The sequence below is a fragment of the Balaenoptera acutorostrata genome, chromosome 17 (genome assembly GCF_949987535.1).
Source record: "Balaenoptera acutorostrata chromosome 17, mBalAcu1.1, whole genome shotgun sequence".
Classification (NCBI taxonomy): domain Eukaryota; kingdom Metazoa; phylum Chordata; class Mammalia; order Artiodactyla; family Balaenopteridae; genus Balaenoptera; species Balaenoptera acutorostrata.
The window spans coordinates 70,016,016-70,029,051 of NC_080080.1; the positions used below are offsets into that span (position 1 = coordinate 70,016,016).

General features: G+C 33.9%; 1 protein-coding gene across 8 annotated transcripts in view; it reads right to left on the reverse strand.

Annotated features, from left to right (window-relative positions):
- CSPP1 (centrosome and spindle pole associated protein 1) overlaps positions 1–13,036 on the reverse strand; it is a 226,232-nt gene that overhangs the window by 84,440 nt on the left and 128,756 nt on the right. For 4 of the 8 annotated variants that reach the window (XM_057531763.1, XM_057531759.1, XM_057531761.1 and 1 more), the window contains exons 4-8: positions 12,060–12,163; positions 11,009–11,032; positions 7,162–7,242; positions 5,782–5,880; positions 4,559–5,001 (exon numbers count right to left, since the gene is read on the reverse strand). In XM_057531763.1, the coding sequence (XP_057387746.1) occupies positions 4,559–5,001; positions 5,782–5,880; positions 7,162–7,242; positions 11,009–11,032; positions 12,060–12,163 (751 nt within the window). The remainder of the gene's footprint in view (positions 1–4,558; positions 5,002–5,781; positions 5,881–7,161; positions 7,243–11,008; positions 11,033–12,059; positions 12,164–13,036) is intronic. The other 4 variants (XM_057531765.1, XM_057531760.1, XM_057531766.1 and 1 more) reach the window with 2 other exon arrangements.

The window sequence follows — 13,036 nt, forward strand, 5'->3', positions numbered from 1 at the left end:
GAAAAAGCTTTTTCTATTTCCTTGAAGAAACGGGTCAGTAATTCTAGTTAATTAGGTTCAAATCTCAATGCCCAAAGAAACCAGGTATAGGCTAGAAGGCAAGTTTACTCTAAAAATTAACACAAGGGACTTCCCTGGCGGCGCACTGGTTAAGCATCCGCCTGCCAATGCAGGGCACACGGGTTCGAGCCCTGGTCCAGGAAGATCCCACATGCTGCGGAGCAACTAGGCCCGTGTGCCACAACTACTGAGCCTGCGCTCTAGAGTCCGTGAGCCACAACTCCTGAAGCCTGCGCGCCTAGAGCCCGTGCTCTGCAACAAAGGAAGCCACCGTAATGAGAAGCCCGCGCACCGCAACAAAGAGGAGCCCCCGCTCGCGGCAACTAGAGGAAGCCCGCGCACAGCAACGAAGACCCAACGCAGCCAAAAATTTTAAAATTAATTAATTAATTAATTATTTAAATTAACACAAGTTTATCTTTAAAAAAATAACTCTTACAGAAGAAAAGCAAGTTGTTTAAAACCACAGGTATTTTCAGCTAATTTAAATGTGAATGAACAACTCCTAAATGACAGTAATGTATCTTTTTCATTAATAAACCACAGAATGAAAAAAACTACTTCAGAAGTAAATTTACAATGTTTATGCTATCAAGAATGACATATTATAAAAATAAACTATTTACCATCTGTTAGTCCTGACACAACTTACAGGGAGAAAGAATCAAATTCCTCCTTACTTAAAAGAAATCATCTAATTCATAATGGTTACATCACCTGGTTTCATAGTAAAAATTTCTCTAATGTGAATGAATTCTGCTATTAGGGGTACTCTCAACTATAGAAATTAAAAGAAAACTACTGAGCTGTTAAATGTTGGTCACCATTTTTCTCATTGTTTTCTGTTCTTTCCCAATTTTTATATTTACTTTAATTCAATAACTGTTTTTCTAATATTTACCCCATCTTTAAAGTGGGGAAAATAATTAATATAAAAATGGTCCTTCCAAGTATAAATGAAAAGTAACTACTACAAGAAAAAAAGTAATACCAAGTCAAATAACTCATGTTCTAATAAGCTATTTCTCCTCATTTATACCTTACATATTAAGCATGCACACTTCTTAGAATGTCCTACACTAAGTAAGCGAGCACTCAAATCTATTGAGTCAGATTCTAATTCTACCTCAGATTCTAATTGCAGATGGAGCGGAATTTCAGAATTTTGTTACATAACTAGCAAGATTACAAACTAACAAATATCAAGAGTAAAACAGACTGGAAGTGCTAACTGCATTAATCACATAAAAAATTTAAAAAACAGCATCCTTTAAGGCTAAAAATTTCTTTTACTCATTAACATTGGTTATAAAGTAAAACATAATAAGGTAATATATTAACTTCTACAGCTCAAGTTAAATAATAAAGACTAGGATGACTATCTTTTTTAAAAGCATATAAATTTCAAAGTATTATAAGATACACTATTATATTCAACTTTAGAAAGCTCCTAAAACATTATAAATTTACTTAAATTGGTAAATATGTATCAAACAATACACACAGGCACGCGCGCGTGCGCGCGCACACACACACACACACACACACACACACACAGAATGCAACTGTTGAGCTAAGTGCTAACCATTCTGTTAACTATTTTAAAACACTTGCCAGTGATTAATGATTAGTTTAGAAAAGTAAAATCATTCCTGGGCTTTATCCTTCCAAAAGTGGGGAAAATATTTCATTAATAAATACATAATGATATATGGAAAAGTTTATAGGGTAATTAGAAAAGAACTGAGACTAAAAACCTAAAAATCAAAAATTACTAAAAATCAAAACTGAAATTTATCGCATGTTGACTATCAGAAGGAAAAAAGAGAACACGGGAAATTTAGAAGAATGAAGAAAAATTTTGTACTTCTCAGTATATAGTCAGCCCTCCGTATCTGTAGGTTCTGCATCCGTGGAGTCAACCAATCTTGGATAGAAAACATTTGGGGGGAAAAATTCCAGAAAGCTCCAAAAAGCAAAACTTGAATTTCCCGCACACAGGTAACTACTTATCAATATATAGCACAACTATTTACACAGCATTTATATTAGATTAGATATTATAAGTAAACTAGAGATGATTTAAAGCATAAGGGAAGATGTGCATAGATTACACGCAAACACTACACCAGTTTACATAAGGGACTTGAGCATCCAAAAATTTTGATACCCGTGAGGGGTCCTGAAATCGATCCCCCTTGGATACCAAGGAACAACTGTTTTAAGAATAAATAGTTAAATCAAGAGATCAAATGGAGCTTCCCTGGTGGCGCAGTGGTTGAGAGTCTGCCTGCCAGTGCAGGGAACGCGGGTTCGAGCCCTGGTCTGGGAGGATCCCACATGCCACGGAGCAACTGGGCCCGTGAGCCAAAACTACTGAGCCTGCGTGTCTGGAGCCTGTGCTCTGCAATAAGAGAGGCCACGACAGAGAGAGGCCCGTGCACCGCAATGAAAAGTGGCCCCCGCTCGCCGCAACTAGAAGAGGCCTCGCACAGAAACGAAGACCTAACACAGCCAAAAATTTTTAATTAATTAATTAATTAATTAATTAATTTTTTTAAAAAAAAAGAGATCAAATGAAGTTACACATTTCTTTAGTCTCAAAAATTTCACTAACAAGTAGAGTCATTTTTCCTAGCAACCACTCTGCCTGCTAAATAAATCTAATTAATGTTCAATGTGAAATCTTTTCTTTTAGAAATCTCCAAATCTGAAATATAGAAATCCAATTTTAACCTCACCTGCCATGGAGACATATGTGAAAAACCTTACAGTTAGAGATGTAAGAGTTTACACATTAACAAGATGTATAATAATGATTTACATTTTTAAGAAATATTGTAAAAACATTAAAATGTATAACAGGAATTATTCTCACTCATCTACATATTTAATCTATTCTTAAACTACTACTTGGGGAAGATTATATATGGAAACAGTTCATTTCGTTCATGGGATACATAAGAAAATAAGATTGTTCTCAAATAATTAGGCTGAAATTGATTTGTTAGTTCATGTATAAAATTATCACAGGGTGTAATTACAAAAATAATAGATTAAAATATATTACAAACAAAGCAACAACCATCATAAGTTTTTTGAAATTCCAAACTTAAAAGATACGCATTACATTATACTCTAAAGGTAAACTGACACCATAAGAAAAAAAAAGTTCTCATGTACAAATAAGGCAGTACCAAGAGTCCAAGAATATCTGTATTTCCCTAACTGAAACTTCTTGTAGTTCAGGTAGCCTCTGACTACCTCCAGATACAAACATTTTCAAATATAACACATTACAGAATTCAGAACATTTTCTGAAGTACAATTAGATTCAAATCAGAGATAAACTATAATTGGCATTACAAAATTCTAATCCTTCAGTCAAATTACCTAAATCAGGGTGAATATTAAAAAGATTGGATAAGCAGGATGTAATAACTAAAGAATAAAGAGTAGATGACAAAGAACTGAAAAGGCTTTGTATGATTATTTAATAATTAGAATAATGAACATGTAGCATTATGTCTCAGAAAATTTTCTAAAATACTACAAAAATAATCTATTTGGACTAATGAATGAAACAGGTCGCACGAACTGCTCAACATTTACATTTAATCCCTACAGGTTAACTAGTCAATGAAAATATCAGATCCTACCATATTTTTATCTCCAAATCAAAAGTTAGATTAAAATATAGCAAGTTTTAAGTATTAAGACAAATGACTTAATAAGACCCCACTGCAGCAATTAATAAATTACAAATAGTGTCATAGAAACAACATGCAAAGGAACTGAAAAGCATCTAAAAATCTGATCAAAAAACTTTAGTGCCATATCACTAAAATAAACATTCAATAAGTAACTTAAAAACAAAAAAAGTTGATAAAGGTACTTAGAACATAGAAATATTAAAGGAATAAACTGTATTTCATCCTTTTTAAGGTGTCTTTTTTCCCCCACATTTTAACATCTGAAACCAGGAGAGCCTTGGACCTGGTTGTAAGTCAAGTATTGCAGGGAGAAGTTATTTTTCTCCTGCCAGTCACCTAGGGGCACTATGGATATGAGATAACTCTGAATTCTCGCCTCAGAGTTGTTTTGTACAATACTGGCAGCATGAATTCAGACTGAAAACCTGAATCAGTACTGGCTTACAGTTCAAATTCTCAGGGAAGTTCCTTTTTACTCCCTCCACTCAGTGCCAAGGTTGACAGTGGAAGTTTTTTCTTCTGTCCTTTTCTGTGGGAAAGTCTATTTCCCATTTAAGTTTATATAAAGGTTGTAGTCTTTCAGTGTCCCAGCTTTTTAATGGGGCCCCTTTCTCCCCATCTTGGGTTGTTTTCTTTGTTCCTACAGTGGCACATAAAATTATGGCGTAACTTAAAACTGAAGCATCATGTAAATCAAATGAAACTGTGTCTCCTTAACATAATGATAAAAAGTAACAAGAATAATATTAAGCAAATAAAGAAGATAAAAATGAAGTTGTAAATACCTGTCATTTGTATACACTCTCAAAAGTCTTCTATCAAAATCACTTTCATATCTAAACCTCTCGTCCATTTCTTCACTTACTTCAGGATCTTGGCCTGGTCTATAATACTGTTTATCAAAAGCACGATCCTCATTAAACCTGTGAAATCTTCTATCTGGAATGTCAGTCTTGCTGACAAACCTCTGATGTTTTTTATTGGAAATGGCCACTTCTTCATTAGTTTTTTTAATGACTCTTCTATTATTCCTTAATTCAATTTCATCATCTAGTTTTCGGTATCTGTCTTCTTCTAGTCGTCTTTGGTTTAGAAGCTCTTCATATGCCTCTGAAGGAGTTAAGACATCTTTCCTAGGACCCTCTGAATTTTCCCAAGATGACTGCATTTGTGAAGGTAAATCAGGTTTAACCTGACTAATAGGTTTTTTACTTCTTTGATTCTTGTGCTGGCCAATTAAAAAAGAAAAAAAGAAGAAAAAGATCTTAAAGAGATGCTATTTCTTAAAAAGCAATTAAACTCTCAAATGATCTTAATCTATTTACTGTCTCAACTCTAAAGCTTAATCACCCATAAGAAACATCTTATCTTTAGGAAAAATACCTTCAAGAAAGTGTTATCCTTTAATAAAACTTAATAAATACCAAATTAATAGGTAACAGTAATATGGATAGATGGCTACAAAAAGAGAGGATAAACTATGCCAGGGAGATATTAGGCATATTTTGGCAGTTAAATATTGCTTCAAAATATTTCAAATTAAATTCCTTCTCAACACAAAGAATACAGAAGGTAGTAAATTTTTTTGGCCCCAGTAACATCAACCACCCTTAAATTTGGGTTAAAAAAAAAAAAATATATATATATATATATATATATATATATATATATACACACACACACACACACAGACACACACACACATAGCTAGAAATTATCAATATAAAAAAATCATTTAAAAATAAAAAATAAACAACGTCACTTAAAACCAATCTCTAAAATTAAATCTCTTCTATGAAGTTAAAAAGTAGGGTAAGTTCTTCAATATGAGATAAAACCATTTACAAAATTCAAAATTTAAATGTCCTGTGTTTGGTTCAATTTGGCTTAACTTTTTAAATATTTGTAAGAAAACTAAGTGAAATGTCTAATAATATAAAAATATTTTCAAGTAAGGGCAAATATTCAACCTGTGGTGTTAAAGATTTACTTTAAAAGCAAAACCTACCTCAGTACTCTTTCCTACCTGTCTGAACTTTTCCGTGCATTCTTCCTTATCCCTGAGAAATTGATTGTATTCTTTGTTGCGTTCAAGTTTCAACCTTTCCTTCAAATAGAAAACCAAAAGGCAACGTTAACTTCAACATCAGGAAAAAGTACCTAATGTCAAATCAGACTCATACAAATCAGAGATCTTACCCAGAATCAAGCTTTACTAATATTTTCAAGAACAGAAGTAGCTGTAAGGCACAGGAGAAGCATGAAGAGGTCCAAGACCACCAATGCAATTCCCCACGTCCATTCTTGCCACATTAAAATAAGATTTACTACATGCTTAAGTCCAGATTAGCACATGAGGTCTCTAATACTAAGGGAGCGGCTTTGATTATGAAACACCTCCATTTTATACGCCAGTAGTTACTTGGCTTAGATGATACCTTCCTAGGAGCCATGCCCTGTAAGTCCCTGAATTCTAGGTTTGTTTACCAACATCAATCCTAGACAATCCAGGTGCACTCCGCCAAAAGCATTCGTAAATAAATCTCTCCCACTAGTAAGTATATGAATGTGTTTGCCAGGAGGTCTATCATTAGCATGTTTCCAAGATCTGACCAGGTTACTGTCCTACTTTCCTTCTCAGGGACATCTCTTGCCTCCAGTCCCCCACCCCACTCCTGAAAGACCTGCTTCTAACCATTTCTTTCCCAAGTTTAAGGAAAGGTCCTTGTTATATTTTAAACATAAAAAGGTAAAATATTATAACGTAAATGTTCTGTTGAAATACAAACATGTTGCATTAGTAAATGTTCTTAAGCCCTAATACCTTCAACATCATTGAAACAGCACAATCTAAAAAAAAAAGTATTAAAAGAGCGAGGCTGTCTTTTGAAACTTAACTGTCCATTTGTCTTACATACTGTGTCATGACTCTCATCTAGCTTGGGAATTTGAGTCTCTACAAGAGGTGTACAGTGCTTAATCACTACGCCCTGTTAAGATTTTGTACATGTATTTGTGATGGGAACACATATTCAAATAGCCCCAGATGCCACCTACATAAAAGCTCAGTATACTCTCTCATCCGCTCATCTCACTGATAATTGTGTCATATACCATGAACTTTATAGCTTAGAAACCAATGCTGAAAAAAACCAAATTCTGAATATTCAACAAATCATTATATTAAAGAAATATATCATATTACATGGTTACAAATTTCACATTCAAAAAACCTTGTTTAAACAGCACTAGAGACTCCACAGATTTTGAAAAAATCAAGTACAGGATATGATGTGATCTTGTTTGCATTTAAATCAAGAGTATGTTCTTTCATGATTTTGATGCCTCATAAAACTGCTACCAACAATTACTACTCCTACCCACCTACCTTGGCAGATAACCTCTCACCAATAGGAAGAGAAACTCCCAGAGTAGATGGATCTGTTTCACTCGTGGATAGAAAATTTTTCTGTATATGTACATATTAAAAAAAAATATTACCTAATTGCCTTTATAAAATGTTTCATAAATGTCTTTACATTCTATATTCTAAATTATTACATTATACAGACCAACAGAATGAAATGGAGATGAAAATAGAAACTATAAATGTATAGAGCCTATACCAAAAGTAATTAGAAAAAAAGAGAATTTTCTAATTTCCCTATAGTTACGTTAGTGGATCTCTATTTAAATGCCAGAAGACATAAACTACAAACATTATTTCTCTATGTGCCTCTCCATTCTTGCTCATTAAGCATTTAGGTAACACAGTGTGGCAGACAGAGCATCAGACTAGGAATCCAAAGACCTGGGCTCTAGGACCAGCCCCAGCATTTCTCAGTTGTGCAACACTGAGCAAGTCACTTAACCTCCCTGACCCAGACTTTCTTCTTCTGTAAAATGAGAATGGCATCTGCTCTGCCTTACCAAAGCTGGTATAGGATCAAGGAGGATAAAGAAATGTAAAATCTCTTTGAACACTGTAAAACAAACACAAGGGATTTGTAAAAAATACACACAACCACCAACTTTCTGGTACTGTTCCTTAGTAGGCATATAATCTGGATAAGTTACTTAACTTCTCTGCCTCCGTTTCTTTGTAGAACAGGAATAATGGCACCTACATCACTAGGTTATGAGGATTAAATCAATCAATACTTATTAACCTAATTTCACGTCTTTTATTTATTCATAAAACAAGCAATTATTGACCATCTAATACCTTCCAGTTACTTTTATAGGTAGTAGGGAGACAACCATAAGCATATGTTCCCTATACTTAAGAGATTTAAAATTCAGTTGAAGAAACAAACACGGAAAATAACTACAATATAATGTACTACAATAGAGTTACATTCAAAACATTACAGGAACAAAGTAATTAATAAAACTGATTAATAAGGTTTTGTTAAATCTGAATTTACAAATAAGTTGTGCTACAAAAGCTAATTTGAAAGTTGGTAATACAAAATTCTAAGCTTTTTTGTCAAGGAAACAATATGACACATGACTAGATCCCTGCGTCAGTTTGATCCTTATATACCAAAGTACACTGTAAACCTAGCCGTTTTGTAGAGTTATACATGTACCAAAAAACACATTCAGAGTTCCAGTCTTGGGAATACAGAGATACTGCATCCTTACTCCTTCATTAGGCAATTCCCCACTCCCAACATGGGTCCAGGATGATGTTTGTACTTTTCAATAAAATGAAAAAAATTAATAATAAGGACAATACAGTGAGTTTTTCAAAAAGCTGAATTTTAATCATTCACTCATTCATTTAGTAAATATTGAGTGCCTAATATGTCTAAACTGTTTAATACATCTGGGACTCATCAGTGAACAAAACAAAAGATCTTTGCCTTCCTGAAGCTTACATTCCAGCAGGGGAAATTGACAAGAAATAATAAACATAATGAAGAGTAATTATATGGTATGTTAGAAGGTGGTAAGTGCTATGACCAAAAAATAAAGAAGCAAAAAGAATAAGCTACAGGTATTACAGGCTTCTAGGGAATGGGAGTGGGAAAACTGGAAATCTGGAGTTCCCTTTTAGACATGTTCAACATAAGATACTAGATTTCTAAGTGAAAATGTCAAATAGGCAACCAACTAGAAGAGTTGGAGGTTCAGGAGAGAGGTCTGGGCTAGAAATATAAATTTACTGATTCAGTTTAAAAACGTCTCCTGAGAATATGTTCTTTGTGTGTTGTTAGATGGTCAAGTGTCTTTTATTCTAAAAACTGGAAAGAAGATGGTAGTTAATTGTTCGTTTTAGTGGCTCTTCTTGGCAAAATTTTAAGATTTGATTACTTTTTAATTTAAATATCCATGCAAACCAAAAGTGTGGAAGCCACAAGAAATCCAGAAAGAACGGGACTTGTAAACTGTACATATTCCAGGGGTCAAGGAAGCCACTGCAGCCACCTCCCCATGTCCTATGTAATTTTCTTTTTCCCTTGCTTTCCTCTCCACTCCCACCTTCTCAGATGTCAACCAAAAATTGTCTTTGTCATATTAACAAACGATTGTTCCTCTACCACAACCATATTCTTAATAATCCAAAAACAAAAACTCCTTCACATCCCTTTGTATTTAAAGATTTGTGCTCTTTGATTCTTCTCTTTCATAAAGGCAATTTCTTCGTATACCTCCCACTGCCATTCTTTTTTAAAATCTTGTACCTATAAAGTAATGTAAAACCCACAAGTGAAAACAGTAGCTATCAGAGGAAAACTCCACCCAATAAGTAGCAGTAGGGAAGAGGAGAGGATAATGAGGCACAAGGCCAGGGAGGCAGGCTGGAACATGAAAGACTTCATGTGTTACAGCTAAGGAATTTGGATTTTTATCCTGAAGGCAGTGAGGAGACACTGAAGTATTTAAATCGGTAAGATCAGGATCATTCCGGAAAGTAGCATGGAGTATGGACTGAAAGTCAGTGCAAGGAGATCAGTCAAAAATCTGGGACTTCCCTGCTGGTCCAGTGGCTAAGACTCCGCGCTCCCAGTGCAGGGGACCTGGGTTCAATCCCTGGTCAGGGAACTAGATCCCACATGCCACAACTAAGAGTTAGCATGCCACAACGAAGATCCCGCATGCTGCAACTAAGACCCAGCTCAGCCAAATAAATAAATAAATTTTTTTTTAAATCTGTAGCAGTAATTTAAGACAATAAGAGTGTCTAACATGAAGAACTAACTATCCAAAAGGAAATTTATCAAGCTCCTCACAAGCTGCTCAAGCAGATATAATGGTTCACAACTATCATACATATCAAGTTAAAAATCTACTGCCTTCTAATCTATCCTATTCTATCTATCTACATCATTATATCTTACTACTCTCCAAAAAAAAAAATCTACTGTAACTCAGTCAGGCTGGTAAAGCTAATATGTCTCATGCATACACAACTGAAGTCTGCCCTCCAAGTCCTTCTTCATTCTACTACTCTCCATCTGAAAAGCTTCCTCTCCTCTAGAATATCCAAATTCTACCTATCCTATAATGTCTTACAAAATAACACCTTGAGCCCTTTCCTGATCATTTTATCTGTCTTGTTAAGAGTTATCACTTTCTGAATTGTATGAATGTATCTCTACAACTAGAGGCTAAGCCCCTTGAAGACAGGATTCATACCAGATTTATCTTCATAAGTGTTTAAAAAGTGTTGGTTGTATGATGAATGGATGTGTAAGATTCATTTTAAAAAGTTTTATAAAACGTTTTCTTTGTTTTCCAATACAAATTTACAAATTTAATCCACAAGTTTGGGTGCAAAAATATTGAGTAATCCAGACTGACAGCACACAGTTCAAAAATATCTGAGAACATCTTGAATATTCCATTATTTTATTAATCTTAATGTGATTAGCACAATTATAATTATTTTGAAGAACAAAAACTAGCATGCTGAAAACAAAGGGACTTACAATAGCTGCTGAGTATTTCTAAAAGATGCATAAGAAAGCAATAAAAACAAATGCAAAGCAGGAATCAAAAAGAATACTTGATTGTATTAATAGAAACTTATAATGTACAGAGTGTCACTTTGCTAAAAGCAAGAAACCAAAATGGTGCCATTCAAAAGTCTCTGAATCACAAATGAAGCTATTTTTCTTATTAGTTTGAGTACAACAATATCATAAATGCAAATGATTACAAGCCACTAGATCTAAAACAAAACAAAACAAAAAAATTAAAGGACAGCATTTTGCAGGCAGCCCTACCTTTCTTTTTGCTTGTGTAATACCCTAAAGTCAAGGGAAACAAACCATTGGTAAAATGTATTCAAAGTCCTTTCTCTCTATGTACAAATCAGAATAAATAAGAGACCATTTATACATTTGGAATAAACATTATCAAGTAGAAAAAACTAAAGAATATTTTGGGATGACTAGAAACATCCTGACTGTTTAGATACATTTATAACCTAGTAAGTAAATTGCATTTTAAAACTTACAATAAGTGGCATGGACATATACACACTACCAAATGTAAAATAGATAGCTAGTGGGAAGCAGCCGCATAGCACAGGGAGATCAGCTCGGTGCTTTGTGACCACCTAGAGGGGTGGGACAGGGAGGGTGGGAGGGAGACACAAGAGGGAGGAGATATGGGGATATATGTATATATATATAGCTGATTCACTTTGTTATAAAGCAGAAACTAACACACCATTGTAAGCAATTATACTTCAATAAAGATGTTTAAAAATAAAAAAAACTTACAATAAATCATTAGTTTAGTTATTATATAATTTAACAAAATATACGTAAAACAAGAGTTCCACTAAGCAAATGGATTAAACTATAAAGTAAATAGATTAAACTATAAAGCAAAGACTGGTGGTTAAGGAAATATGCTGAAGGAAGTTTTATAAGCTTAGCTCATAGGAAAATAATTAGCAACTAGAACTCCACATGTCATTTTAATACATGGCTGAGCAGAGGAGAGTAGCAGGAAATCGTAACTAGGCTACTTTAAACCATGACAACTTTTCACAAAACATGCACAAAAAGAATTTACAATCTCATTTACAGTCGGAACCCGCTGCCCTACCTAAAAGGTCAAGAGTCTGTTGTTCCATGGCACCAGTTCTCAGCACCGTTTTTTTCTCTATCAATGTGTATGTGTATATGTGTCACTTAACTTTTGCTACAATATCCATTGCTAGATACCATTAAAAACCTAAAAATTAATGCATATGACTAAAACCTTACGAAAACAAATTTAGGAGGTAAATTCTGAAGCATAAAACTAGTTAGTAGAACTCATTACCTGAGTAAGATAGCGTCTGTAATCTTGCCGCAATTCTTCTTTCAGTTTATGTTTCTTGCGTTCATAGTCTTCCCCAAGTGGTAAACTTAATCCATAATCAATTCCTAGAAAGAAAACAACTTCTTAAGCAATGTAGCTCATTTTCAACCCAATCTCAATTTTAATACAATCTTCTGTAACAAAGCACAGTATGAAGGAACACAGTCATGTTGATTCTGAGACTTGGATCAGGATAATAAATTTTTCATTTGATATGTTTCAATAGGTAATACATTCACATAATGGAAAATATCCCTGCCTCCCATGAACCCCAGCCACCCAGTTCTCCTGCCCAAAACAACCAACATTGCTGTGTCTGTGTCTCCTTCCAGAGACTTTTATATATCTGTAAAAAGATATCTTTATATTACAGTGTGTGTGTGTTATATTTACTTCTTCCCCTTTAGATAAATGGTTCTGCATTGTTTGCCATCTTGCAAACAAAATTAAAGAAAAGCCAATTACCTTTACGTCTTCATTTAATTCTATTGAAATTTCTTTTAAAATACTTACAACTTTAATGTCTGTTTTTCAGTCTGTGAAAATTAATAATGTGATTTTTTAACTTATAAGAATATCCATGTTATAATTTTTAAAATTTTACTAAAGTATAGTTGATTTACAATGTTGTGTTAATTTCTGCTGTACAGCAAAGTGATTCGGTTATACATATATATACTTTTTCATATTCTTTTCCATTATGGTTTATCACAGGGTACTGAATACAACATGTTTGAAAAAAATTTTTAGAGCCTTGCATGGCTTAGGCTGAAATTTCCAAAAACTTTTAAAGTTAAGCCACCAATTCTGATTTCACATAAATGGATATTAATTTTTATTGTGATAAAACGTACATGATATAAGATTTACCATTTTAACCATATTCAAGCATACAATTCACTGGCATTAAGTACATTCAAAATGTTGTGCAACCACCA